This window comes from Sebastes umbrosus, chromosome 3 (assembly GCF_015220745.1).
Source record: "Sebastes umbrosus isolate fSebUmb1 chromosome 3, fSebUmb1.pri, whole genome shotgun sequence".
In the NCBI taxonomy this organism is placed as follows: Eukaryota; Metazoa; Chordata; class Actinopteri; order Perciformes; family Sebastidae; genus Sebastes; species Sebastes umbrosus.
Window position 1 is genome coordinate 20249850 of NC_051271.1, and position 14219 is coordinate 20264068.

The following is a 14219-nucleotide window of genomic DNA, read 5'->3' on the forward strand; positions in this document are numbered from 1 at the left end:
AGTCAATAATCAGTCACTTCTCTGTGCTGTCGTGTTCAATTACCGGCTCGCTGACTGTTGTTGTTTACTGCAGTGGATGAGATACTGACTGAGTCAGCTTGGCAGAAAAGATTCAACGAGCTGAAGGACAACAAAGAACAACATCAGATGGAATCCCACAAGCAGGTCAATCGGCTGGAGCAGGAGATCCAGGATCTCAGAGTCTCTGAGATCCAGGATCTAAGCAAGAAGAATGACAGCCTTTCTCTTATGCTGACGGAGACAACAAGTCAGCTACGGAGCAAAGAAGTCGAACTGTCACAGTCGGACCGGGCCTGGCAGGACAAGTACAACGCTCTTGAGGACAGGGTGACAAGAGCCCTGGCCGAGAGAGACCAGAGCTTGGAGTCACTGACGCTTAAAAACCAGAAGACAATGTCAATAGTAGAGGAGCTCCTGCAGCTCTGCAAAGACAAGGACACAATCTCTCAGAAACTCAGAGAGACTACTGTCCAGATGAGCAGCGGAGGGGACGAACTCCTGCGAAGATACAACGCGCTGGCTGACCAATTAACACTGACGGCGTCGACAAAACAGGAAGAGCAGACGGAGAAGAAGGAAAAGAAGAAGAAGAAGGGTTTCTTTAGATGGTTTCACAAGAAGAAGACGTGTGCTGGCGACACAAGAGTGATTGAGGAGGCTGCTTGTTGTCCAGCTCAAGCTGGACAACAAGTAGCTCCCTCTTCCTCCACCCTTCACTTTTTCACCCTCCCTCCATGCCCTCCCTGTTTCCACCCCTCCACCATCTTTTCACCCCTCATCCATCTCCTTCACCCCTCCTTCTATCCACCCACCCTCCATACCCACTCCACCCTCCTATCCCATTAGTCGCATCCCTTTGTGGGTTTTCTCCTGGCACTAAGTTTCCCACAATCTCAAATATTTGAACTTGAGGCTTATGTGAAAAACAGTCAAAAAAGTTTGATCGTATAGGGTGTCTCCTGGTGATCAGGTTTCTCCCAAATATATATACACTGAAAATAATTGATTGAAAATTTGGATAGGGTGTGATCAGGTTTCTCCCTTAATCCAAGTATACACACACATACAGTATATACATTGTGTGTATATGTGTATATATATATATATATATATTTATAAAATAAAAAATATTTTTTTTTGATCATATGCTTTTCTCCTGATGTTAAGGTTTCTCACACAATCCAAATATATAAATAGAAAATCATTAAAAATCAAATAAAGTTCAACGTTTTTGCCTCTCTGAATAAACATATAGAGTATGTATACATTATTGTATGATATTTTGGTCACTATAAAGTAAAAGTACTGGTATCTGGTCAATGAGCTCAACGCTTAATGCAAATGTCCAGACTTCCTCTTTATGCACACGCCTCACAAGTCATACATTTTATTACACAATTTCTGACCCGTAGGTCAAGTTTAGGACCATTCTTAAGACCATTTCTTATATGTTTTTACACATAATGGACAATAATTATCTGTAAGTAAGTGAATCATGTAAAGTCATGCAGCACATATCCTGCATAAATAACCTGAATGTCAATACTATTAAGAACCATTCAGAGAAATACTTCAAGATGGATCACAGGGTCAGAGGTCACCTCTATAGCTCCTAATTTAAAAAGCCGGCACCATTGATAGTGAGCAAAGGAGCCTTTTAATATTTATTCATTTTATCGATAAATATCATCAATGTTTGTTTAACTGGCCCTTTGCCTCCAAGTTGCAAAGCTAGTTGTATATACCTACAGTAAAGCGGTGTTTTCCAACTTAAATTCAGTGTATTAAGTCTTCTCAGAAGAGGTCAGAAGGTAAACAAAACCAAAACAGGTATTTCAATCAAAATTCTAGCTTGCTGTTGCCATGGTAACATAACTAAAACCCTGTTCCGCTCTGTACACCTCGGTCTTGTTCCTTCCCTTTGAGTGATGTCATCACATTCTCATTGTGTTGTCATTAGAATATGATGACATCACTAAATTTCATCCAGTGATGACATCACTGACATCAGCTTTGATATGCTCTGACACTCACAGAATTTCAGGTTTTATACCAAGTACTCTACTGGATATATTCAATCAGTACCGGACATCGAGAGAGTGAGACACAGTTGAACTCTTATCAGCGCAACTTTCAGTCGTAAGTATTACAGTCAGTAATACCACAGATACCACATTATCCACCACAGATACCACAGTATCCACTACAGATACCACAGTATCTACCACAGATACCACAGTATCTACCACAGGTACTACTACAGAGCCATCTGTGTAAGTATTTTATGTATTCACTTTTAGTATGTAAGCAATTGCAAACAAATGTAATATGATACAAAATGAGCAGGTAAAATGGGATAAAAATCCAGTTGCATGTAGAGTTCTGCATGGGTACTAAGAAATGACTGAATTATTGGCTGAATTATGCCAATATCCCTTAATTTTAAGTATTCAAAAAAAGATCTATCAAACTCTGGAGCCATATTACAGTTTTTTTCAATTGTTTACACACACTTTCTTTTCTTTGTTATGCCTCTCTGGTACATGAGTTACAGGTTGTGGTCAGTTAGTAAACAATTGAGGGTAACACTTCATTTTACAGGTCCGCAAATTTCATGGTAATTAGGTGATAAGTATTATTAAATAATGTTTAGAATGAAGTAATTTCCGATACATTTTGAGATAAATATTGGAGTAATTTGGCAGTAATTCCAAAGAAATTTCAAATAGGTTACTTGCTTATTATCACCTAATTACCATGAAATTTGCGGACCTGTAAAATAAAATAAATAATAAAATAGGTAAATGAAATAAAATGATTTTATTTTATTTACCTATTACATTATCTATTTAATTCTATCATATTAGTGTTATTCATTCATTATTATTCATTCATTATTTGTTTTTTTTCAGTCTGATACAGAGACTCTCTACAGTCTTCTACACACATCTCAAGTCTGCTACAGACAGTGTCGAGAAGATGCCACCCGTCAAGTCACTGAGGAACTACGTCCTGATGAAGCAGCAGATGCTGCTGCAGGACGCTCAAATAAGGGAGATCACCAAAAATAAGGAGCATTACGCTCAAAAGCTTGGAGAGCAAGAGCAGCAGAAGCAGAGGCTTTGTGAATACGCCAACAACGAGAACGAGAACCTCTATCAGAACCTCTATCAGAACCTCAGTGAGACCGCCATCGAGCTGAAAAACAAAGAGGCTGGACTCCTGCAGTGCGACAGTTCTTGGCCGGAAAGACACACGTCTCTGAAGAACAAGTACATCCAGGCCGTGAACGAACAGAGATCGAAGACGAAAGTCACACCGGGACACACTACCGCAAGGCATTTCGAGGATGAGAAACGGGAAGTTGTTAACTACTACAGCAAGTATGTGGCCAAGCGAGAATATAGTGCAGTGCAGACATACGAACACATGCGCAGGGACATAGAGAGACTCTGTCAGATGCTCTCTGAGACCAACAAACAGCTCAAACAAGCTCAGGGTGAAAAGATAGAACTTGAGGACAAGTTTGCTAAAGAACTGGCAGCAAATGACCAAACCTGGGAGAAGCTGCTGATAAAATACCAGCAGGATTTGTTTCAGGCTGAGGAACAGGTCGACCAGAAGAAAACTGAGGTCCTGAATCTGACCAGCAAGGGAGGTGAACTCCTACTGACTGAGGCAACTTGGCAGAAAAGATTCAACGAGTGGAAGGACAACAAAGAACAACAGCAGATGGAATCCCACAAGCTCTCTGAGGCCAACAACCAGCTGAACAAAGCTGAACTGCCACAGAGTGACACTCTTTGCCATGAAAAGTACGATTCTCAAATTCAACTGATGGAGACAAAACTAACCCAAATGGAGGCTGAGAGGAAGGAGCTCGAGGACAAGTTTGCTAAAGAACTGGCAGCAAATGACCAAATCTGGGAGAAGCTGCTGAAAAAATACCAGCAGGATTTATTTCAGTCTGAGGAACAGGTCGACCAGAAGAAAACCGAGGTCCTGAATCTCAGCAAAGAAAAGGAGGGTCTCTGGCAGGAACTCAAAGAGACAACGGGCCAGCTGACCAGCAAGGGAGATGAACTCCTACTGACCGAGGCAACTTGGCAGAAAAGATTCAACGAGCTGAAGGACAATGAAAAACAACATCAGATGGAATCGGACAAGCAGGTCAATAGGCTGAAGCAGGAGATCCAGGATCTCAGAGTCTCTGAGATCCAGGATCTCAGCAAGAAGAATGACAGCCTTTCTCTTATGCTGACGGAGACAACAAGTCAGCTACGGAGCAAAGAAGTCGAACTCTCACAGTCGGACCGAGCCTGGCAGGACAAGTACAACGCTCTTGAGGACAGGATGACAAGAGCCCTGGCCGAGAGAGACCAGAGCTTGGAGTCGCTGACGCTTAAAAACAAGAAGACAATGTCAATGGTTGAGGAGCTCCTGCAGCTCTGCAAAGACAAGGACACAATCTCTCAGAAACTCAGAGAGACTTCTTTCGAGTTGAGCAGCAGAGGCGACAAACTCCAGAAAAAATACAACGCGCTGGCCGACCAATTAACACTGACGGCGTCGACAAAACAGGAAGAGCAGACGGAGAAGAAGGAAAAGAAAAAGAAGAAGGGTTTCTTTAGCCGGTTTCACAAGAAGGTGACGTGTGCCGGCGACACAAGAGTGATTGAGGAGGCTGCTTGTTGTTCAGCTCAGGCTGGACAACAGTAGCTCCCTCTTCCTCCACCCTTCACTTCTTCACCCTTCTCCATCTCCATCACCCCTCCTTCTATCCACCCTCCCTCCCTACCCACTCCACCCTCTCATCCCATTAGTCGCATCCCTTTGTGGGTTTTCTCCTTGTGCTAAGGTCCCCACAATCTCAAATATTCGAACTTGAGGCTTATGTGAAATACAGTCAAAAGTTCGATCATATAGGGTGTCTCCTGGTGATCAGGTTTCTCCCAAATATATATACATACAGTATACACTTGTTTGAAAATTTGGATAGGGTGTCTCCTGGTGATCAGGTTTCTCCCTTAATCCAAGCAGACATTGTATGTGTGTGTGAGAAACCTAAACATCAGGAGAAAACCATATATGATGAAAGAAAATCAATCAATCCAAATATATAAATAGGAAATCATTAATAATTAAATAAACAATCAAATAAAAGTTCAATGTGTTTGCCTCTCTGAATAAACATATACAGTACGTATACATTATTGTATGATATTTTGGTCACTATAAAGTAAAAGTTCTAATTTATAGGATATGAGTTAAGACAATGATTGCTACTCTAAATAGGATGAACGTTGTGAAAATGGGACACGAACAAACAGCTGATTGTAATATGAAAGTGAAACTTTCAGTATTTTATGCCCTGCATGAGAACGGGCTGTTCCAGTCGCAGTAGGAAGATGTTTTCAGCCAAAAATCTCCGTAGACTCACTGCACGCAACCTGTGCAGCAGCAAATATCAGACAGCCAAAGATAGCTGCTGAACACAGTAGAACATTTAGCAGCTTTATAGCCAGGCTAGTAAAGGCCTGCTGCGGACAACATGCTCAACTCAGTCTGCAGAGCACTGAAGCCCCGCCCCCGCTGCTTCCCAGATCACTATTGCTTGTTTATTCAAAGTTTATTAAAGGACCAATATGTAATATATTTACTGTAATAAATCACAAAAATGATCATTACATGTAATCAGAGATTAAGGAAACATGCTAAATTGACATACTGGCTTAATAGACAACAATGCTACAGCCAGTATGTTTTCCTGATCCCGTCCACCGCCCATTTCGACACCCCATTGCTACATATTAAAACACTTTGGCACGTAAACACAGCCTTCTGCAGCCATGGAAGCAAGCAAACAAACTGGATCAACAGAGATAACGTTAACGTTAGATTCTACCCGACCTGAAAAGCCTTGGCACATCTCTCTTTGGTCCGTGCGCAGCTCGGTTATCAAGGCAGCGAATATTTGAGACACACAGCCGGTGAAGTGATTCCGACTACTGCTGTCTAGAAGCTAATGCGGTCATGTCCAGAAGGTAACCCTCAAATTGCGAAAAACGTGTGCTAACTGCTATTAGTCACACCGGAGGAGCGGAAGGGCCACAGCTCCAGATGTTTTGAATTTGAACTGCTGTTACCCATTTTAAACGCTAGCTGTCAGTGCTACATATTGTTCCTTTAATATTGAACGTGTCACGTGTCCAAATGGCACCAACATCGACACGGCACTCCCTTGGTTTCCCAGAAATACATCCACCAAGAGTGAAGTACATCAGACAAACTGTTCTCAAGATATGCGAAGGAAACACACACACACACACACATATAGATTCCTTGCTTTATAATTAGCTTTACTACAAATCACAAATATTTTGTCTCCCAATTACAAGCCATGCTGCTTTGTTTCGGATTAAAACTTTAAATGTACTTTTTTTTTACCCTTCCAGGCATCCATTGGTTTCCATTCATTTATTTGTGTTATGAAAATATATTAGCAGACTCTCAATACTTTCTTGGGTTGTGTAATCCATCACAGTGTGATCATCTACTTTGCTGCAATGAGAGCATGACTGATAGTAAACAATAGCTGCCTGGAATTGAAGGAAAAACACATAAAAAATGTAAAATTGTGAAGCAAATAGTCAGTAAAAATGTGAAGTATACATAGATTGTAGTTAAAGAGCTGAAATATTAAAACACATTCTCATGGTTCTTTAATGACAACAGAAGAATCTTTTCTTGTTCCGACATTCACATTAAAACAAAGTCATCATTTACAGTCTGCTCCACCTCCTAAATTCATGGGGGAAACTCGTAACATGCCCTTCTATTCAGGGTTTCCTGTTTTTTCTCATTACTTCACCATCTGTGTAGTTGCACTATGGGCTAAGTGGTCTTTTGCCAAGGAGGCTGCTTGACACTAACTCAATTTCCAATGGCCACATGGTGTCTTGGTTTGTAACAGTGATAATCAAATTATGAGCCCGATTACCAGCCACAGGCTTAACAGTTTGAAAGCGGTCAGCTACATTGTACTGCACTCTAAATGGTAAAAACGCTGTCGTTGACTATAATATAAACTGTTAGGGTTACTTCAAGTGAGGTGTCTAATGATGATGCATTTTGTGGGCTGTGGAGTAAAGTCAATGAAACTTCAGGATGTATTCAACCCCTTTCTGCGGTCAGGCCTTTAGGTGACATTATGTTTGTATTATCTGCTGGCAATTGAGCAGTTTCTACAAAGACATTTAAGAAAATGTAATCATGTGTTTAAATCCAACTTGAGCCTGACATGTGCAGCAGTTGAGTTTTCTGAGTTTATCTTTTAAAGCTAGGTTCGGTAATGTTGAGAAACTAACAACCGGAAAAACCGAGCCCAGTGTTGCCAACTCTTTTCCAATGAAAGTAACTAGCAGCACTAGCTCCAAAAGTCCCTAAATCTAGCGAGAATGTCACCAAGTCGGCAACACTAATAGCCTGACTTGCCAACCCTCCAGGAGACTCCCGTCTCTCATTGCCCTCTCCCGGTTTCCTCCCGAGATCACAATTCTCCTGCATTTCTCGCAATTTATGTTGGTTGTGTTGTTAATTTATTTTTTTATTTTTCGTTATCTCAACCTGTTTCTGGCACTGTACAGCATGTATAAGCCCTACTGTTTCCACCTGGATGACAAGAGCATCTCTTCCCGGTGGAAAAGATGCTCGTGATATGGCGTGCAGCGCTCAAAGTTGGGCTTTGCTCGATGCAGCGAAAAGCCATTGTGGCGTGGCGCAAGCCGTTGGAAATATAAGAGCGCTTCAGAGCGCAGTGGTGCTGTTGTCACGTTTTGTCTGAAAAGGCCTTCAGTGTGTGAGAGAATGAGAGAGAGATTGAGAGCACTACAGAAAGAAATACTGAATAAATTAATAAAAAACATGATGAGTATTAGTTTGTGCCAGGGATACATGCCAGAGGGGCTAATTTTTCAGTTTTCGAGAATTAAAAGTAAAATCAAAAGTAGGCCCATTTAACAAAAAATGCTGTTACAGTGTAATTATTATTTTGTTATTATCATCTTTAAAAGTCACCAGAGTGCAGGAATCAAAGTCTACCCGCTTTGGTTTTGAAATCCTCCCTCTTTTTGAGATTTCAAGGTTGGCAAGTATGCTGACTGCTTGTCCTTTCAGGCCTCCCTCCAAAGCCACTCCCCCGCTATTATCCTTATTCACATAAACAATGAACATGTCTATTGTTAGTACTCACAGCTGTCAAGCTAGCAGCTTGTGGAAGACTACTGTGAGTGCACAGGCAGAGTGCACGCAGGCAGGCAGGTAGGTAGACAGGTAGCCACAGTCCTGGGACAGCCACAGATTTTTTTTTCGTCAGAGCATTTGATTTATAGATTGCTGTCAGGATGTAATGAGGATTTAAAGAAATATAACAAAAAAGATGTTTTTGAAGAACACCACCAACCCCAGATTTAATCAGCAGGGCATCCTCACTGAAGGATTGCTCTGCAGAGACACACCCAGCTGACATTCATGTAAAACAGATAATATTAAAGGGACTGTTTGTAACTTTTTACACGTATAAATCTACCGGGTCGGTGTCCCATGCGCGCTTGCATGTGGCTACGCTGTTCAGACCGCTCCTCTGCCTGCTTGCCTTCACTCACACAACGCGCGCGTTCTCGCTCCACCTCACGTTCATGCGCGCACACTACACACTGCAGAAGACTTCGTAGCTCTGAGAATATCTAGTGAATGTACAGTGGACGTTTGTGGAGAAATAAATGCTGCAGTTCCTCCAGACCACAGAGGTTTTCCATGTCTTGTGAAGTGACGGGGCTCCGCAACGAGAAACGTTATCGTCTCCGACCGGGTGCCGGTGTTTCCCCTGTTCCTGGTCAGGAGTCTGAAGCAGGAAAAGCCAACACTAGGATCAGCAGTGATTCATGGAGAGACCTCCGTCTGGTCAGCTAACATTACTGCCAAGCAGGTGAAATATAGAGTGATATTGTGGTTTTAGCTGACGTGTGTCGCCTCACTGTTTTGAGCGATGCTCGTTCATGTCTTGTAGAGCAAGCAAGCTCGAGCCCGACGCAGACTTTCGTCGACTTAACGGCCACAGGTGTCGCCGTTAACAAGCATTTCTGAAAGTTACAAACAGTCCCTTTAAGTGAGAGTTAAACACGAATGCCCCCAGTTCTTATTATATTATTTTGCATTTGGCACTGACGGACGGAAAACAGGCCATTTTTGCCTTTCCATCATGAGCATTCAGAATGAAGTGCATCAAATAAAGAGCGATTGTGAGGCTAAACACACACATCATCTCTCGGGTTGAGGATGTGGGTCGAGGGAGGACTCGTTTCCTCTCAACCCTCCTCATCTGTGGGTCTCTCTCACAGCCTACCAGGTCAGGTATAGTGATGCGCGCTCAACGCCAGACGGGCTGCAGTGCGCACTGGCACATGTTGCGCGCTCTGCTGTTGAGCGCATGTTCTTGTTTGTTCCTCCTCGAAGAAGATTAATCCGTCGGGGTCAGAGTGGTTTATATGATTTTGTTTTTTTTGGATACTGCAGGGGACTAGAAGAAGAAACATGACAAAAGCTGTCACTGAACTTCACTGCTGGCAGAAACAATGAGAGGAATCTGAAAACCTGCAGATGGAGGAGGTGAGTTAAAGCTTGTTGATCTGGCATCTTCATCTTTTAAACCGGACGCATTTTTTTTAGTGTGGAAAAACTGCTGTTTCACTGTAGTGTCACGTTTCTTTTTTTCTAAATGATTATCACAAACTGCCATGAGATTCAGTGACAACTGCATTTAACACTTTATGGATATATGGCATACCAGAAATATAACAAGAAAAATAACAAGGCTACAGCTTAATTCCACAATATTTCAGGTATGCAGGTTGTCACTCATCTTCACTCTTAGTCACAGATTTAGGTTTTATCTCGTGAGAAAATAAGTGAGTTGATAATATATAAATAAATCTGTGCAATATTTATACACTGAATGTGAATACATTTATCTATGCAATATATCCTTGATGCAATATACTCCTCAAGTGCAATTACCTCTGTTTACATTACATCTATTTTTACATTTTATACTTCTAGTGTAACACTTCTGTTTATATTTATTTATTACATCTACTTTACCTGTTTTATTTACTTTATAACTATGTGTGTTTTACCTGTTATATGTTTTATCTGCCTCGTCTTGTCAAGTATTTGTTTTAAAGCACTGACCAGAAGTGGCAACTGTGAATCTCGTTGTATTTAATACTATGACAATAAAGCTTTCTATTCTATATTCTTTCTTTTTTTTTTTTTTTTTTTTAAATATTAACAAATATGACTGCAGCATATATCATTCAAGGAGAATACTGTATGTGACTGTCATACATATAGTCTAAGATCTTTTCAAGGGAACATGTTGTTCTTTTTGAAAGTAGAAGTCAATACCTGCTGATACACGGAGCAGTCATAAACTGGAAAACAGAGCATCAAGACTTAAATTGATGACACTGTGGAGTTTGGAGTGACCGACAGTATTAAGACAGAGAGTTTTATTTGTAGATGGCTGGATCAGAAAGTGTGCCTATCACCCAGCTGCTGCTTTAAGAGCTTTTGTTGTATCTTGCTCCATGTGAAACAGCTCCAGGATCAGTCTCCTGAAGGCGTCAGTGTGTTTAGCTATTTTTTTTTATAAGACTTGTTATATTTACAAATCAAAAATGTTCTATACATTATTAGAGATGTTGAATGTGTTAAATCTGTAGTTTATGGTGGACATTTCAGTGTTAAACACATTGTTTTCAACACACTCATCTCGTCTTACAAGGCTCATATCATAAATCAGTTGATCTTCCACTGTAATGCAAGTTATATATCCATTAGGCATCTGTGCATTCTTAATTGAAATACTTAGAATCTGTTGAAATCTACACTTCCTCTTTCGGCTGCTCCCGTCAGGGGTCACCACAGCAGATCATCTGTTTCCATCTATTCCTGTCCTCTGCCTGCATGTCCTCCCCCACCACATCTATAAACCTCCTCTTTTCCTCTGGCCCGGCTGCTCTACCTTCAGCATCCTTCTCCTGATATACCCAGCATCTTTTCAATCAGCCCGTTCTCATTTCCAGGGCGTCAAATACTGTGGCTTTGTCACGGGCGACGACGTTCGACACTGGCGCACACGGCACCCTTTAGCAAAGCTATGAAATGCACCGGGCGTTCGATTAACTATGATGTTAACCCATCCGTGGCAATAGTAAACGCTCTGAGAAAGTTGAAAGAGCAAAGAGACACACCAGGCAACAAACACAAGGCTTTCATCCGCTGTTCGTGTCCCGTGCGTTAAGTTTCACTAGTCGCGTTACAATCAGCTGTTCGTTTGTGTCTCATGTTCACAACGTTCAGTCATAATAGTCGTAGTAGTTTAAAGACCGACCATGTATTTCTTTCCAAAATCTAACTATAGTAGTATTGCTATGCCAAGGGGCGTGACAAAGCGGTGGTATGTGACGAGTTGGGATGAGAAGGTGTTGGTCCAAACCATCTCAATCTCGCCTCTCTCACTTTGTCTCCGAACCGTCTAACTGGAGCTGTCCCTCTAATATGCTCATTCCTAATCCTGTCCATCCTCCCAATGAAAATCTTAGCATCTTCAACTCAATACTGCACCTTCAAAATAATACTGCTAATGTAAATTAAGAAAAAAAATAGAAACTAATTGACTTTGTCTTGGTCGCAACATGTATGTCCATTGCTGAAAATGATCTCTCATCTTTTCACAGAGTGACTTATGGGGACTGTTCGCCATGGATACAGCAGATGAACTCAACACAACTCAAGTGGAAGAACTTGAACTTCAATCTTCCAACTGCTGCTCAACTGCCGGCACAATAAACGATGAGAACTATTTGAAGCTGGACGACAGCACGAAGCTGGTTGCAGTTCAAGTTGTTCTCATCCTTGCTTACAGCACAATCATATTGTTTGGAGTCATTGGAAACTCCTTAGTGATATATGTCGTCTTCAAGTTTAAAAATCTTCGGACTGTCACCAATTTCTTTATCGTGAACCTAGCTGTGGCGGACCTGCTGGTGAACACGCTGTGTTTGCCGTTCACCCTCGTCTACACTCTGTACGGCGAGTGGAAGTTCGGTCAGGTGTTGTGCTTCATGCTGCCCTGCTCTCAGGGCATGGCGGTGCACGTGTCCACCATCACAATGAACGTCATCGCCCTGGACCGCCACAGGAGCATCGTCTACCTCATGGAGACCAAGATGTCCAAAGACATGTGCGCTGTGGTAATCCTCATCACTTGGGCCGTCAGTGCCCTGTTGGCCAGCCCGCTCGCCATCTTCAGGGAGTACGGCACGTTCGACATTTCGCCGGACGAGTCTATCCAGGTGTGCACAGAGAAGTGGCCGGAAAGCAGAATGAACGGAAGCATCTACAGTATATCAGCACTTCTGATTCAATACGGTCTACCACTGGTCATCAACTGCGTCGCCTACATCCGCATCTGGAATAAGATGAAGACTCACATGATTTACGGAGGTCGAAATGACCGCCATCAGCGCAGGCAGAAGACCACGAAGATGCTGCTGACCATGGTGGTGGTCTTCGCTGTCAGCTGGTTGCCTTTCCACGCGTTCCAGTTGGCTGTAGACATCGACAGCACCGTGTTGTATATGAAGGACTTTAAGCTGCTTTTCACTGTGTTCCATATTGTGGCGATGTGCTCGACGTTTGTCAATCCCATCCTGTACGGGTGGATGAACAACAACTACAGGACGGCCTTTTTGTCTGTGTTTAAGTGTTACCAGCCCGTCAATTTCAGTTTGAGGCCAAGATGCTCCAGTGGCAGAGAAACACCAAAAAATGAAGGCGGGGTTTGTGCAGATTGCAAATCAACAAATGTCTAAGTTGAAAGTTCAGAGAAAGTTCATTGATAATCATTTATGGAAATGTGAAGTTTTGTGTGGGCATTTTGAAAGATCAATCAATCAATCAACCAATCATTTAATAATGACCACACAAGGTCGTGGAATTTGCTTTCAGTAGAGCAGAGTGAGTAAGCTCAAACTATAGTGTCAGTAACATCAACATAACATTAAACCGCCGACTGTATATAAGAAGTGGATGTAGTAACCATGACGCCACCCATTGGTTTGTGGACTGACGTTTTGAAGCCTCAAGTTCGGCATTTTGGCCATCACCATCTTGTTTTTTTGCAACCAGAAGAGACAAGAGGATGGAGCTAAGTACAACTGAATGCTGTATAAGACATTTTCAGGTGACCAAAAAGGTTATAATTAATTTTCGTGTACTGAAAACACGCTATGAAAGGGTTAAAGTTCTTAGACGAAAACACGGAAATCACCAAAACTGGACAACGCCTTGATAGCAACCTGTCAATCACAAGGTAGCCACGCCCTAAAGCATACCCTGCTTTATGGCCTATTTGACTCTAAATGGGAGCATAATTTACTAAATGAACATCATGCTGTATTGAAGAAGACTTGAAACTAGCGATTGAGACCATAAACTCATGTTTACAATGTTTACTGAGGTAATAAATCAAGAGAGAAGTAGGTATGATATCACAACAGACATTATTCACATATTACCACCAGGGTGAGAGGGGACAGAGATTTTTGTTCCTCTTCTGGTTGTGCATGTTAGATATAGTGATTCAATTAGTGGGAGGGGGGAGCCAATAATCTTGGATGATTTATTGACTAAGCGCTGCAGTTTTTTTTGTGTGTGACTGATGAAAAGATAAAAATGGCCTCAAATTTAAAGTGACTAAATTAAAAATGACTAACACTGCGACAAAGGGGGTCACTCTAGCCCTCATTCCAATCAATACTTGCCAACTCACAAGTATTTATGAATAAAACTATGATGGATATTCCTCTTTGTTGATGCAGTTTGTCTGTCTTGTTTCTTTATGATTTTTCAGACTGTTCCTTCTGATGTATTAAATAATATGAATCCTGGAGCTCGGTTAAGTACATGTCCCCCTCACTTTTATTATTTCAGGTTGATGCAAATGCTGATACACTCATCTTGTGAGTCGCCTTCACTTATTACCTTCAGCGCTCAGAGCAATGAGTAATCACTAAGTGCTTTACAAACCTTTTTTTGCCTTTGGCTTTGCCTCTCAGGCTGCTTACAGCCTGTCT

At 41.8% G+C, this 14219-nt stretch overlaps 2 protein-coding genes across 3 annotated transcripts; both read left to right on the forward strand.

Annotated features, from left to right (window-relative positions):
* Window positions 1-2056: 2056 nt before the first annotated feature.
* Window positions 2057-4756, forward strand: LOC119483627 (interaptin-like). The gene is made up of 2 exons (XM_037761892.1): window positions 2057-2294; window positions 2934-4756. The coding sequence occupies exon 2, from the start codon at window positions 3001-3003 to the stop codon at window positions 4738-4740; it is 1740 nt and encodes a 579-aa protein (XP_037617820.1). The 5' UTR covers window positions 2057-2294; window positions 2934-3000; the 3' UTR covers window positions 4741-4756.
* Window positions 4757-6761: 2005 nt separating this feature from the next.
* npy2r (neuropeptide Y receptor Y2) lies at window positions 6762-14176 on the forward strand. Of its 2 annotated transcripts, none has more exons than XM_037763368.1 (3): window positions 6762-7223; window positions 9595-9687; window positions 11820-14176. In XM_037763368.1, the coding sequence occupies exons 2-3, from the start codon at window positions 9679-9681 to the stop codon at window positions 12954-12956; spliced, it is 1146 nt and encodes a 381-aa protein (XP_037619296.1). In that variant the 5' UTR covers window positions 6762-7223; window positions 9595-9678; the 3' UTR covers window positions 12957-14176. The 2 variants fall into 2 exon arrangements, with proteins under 2 accessions (XP_037619296.1, XP_037619295.1); XM_037763367.1 differs by having other exon boundaries at window positions 6762-7078.
* Window positions 14177-14219: the final 43 nt, after the last annotated feature.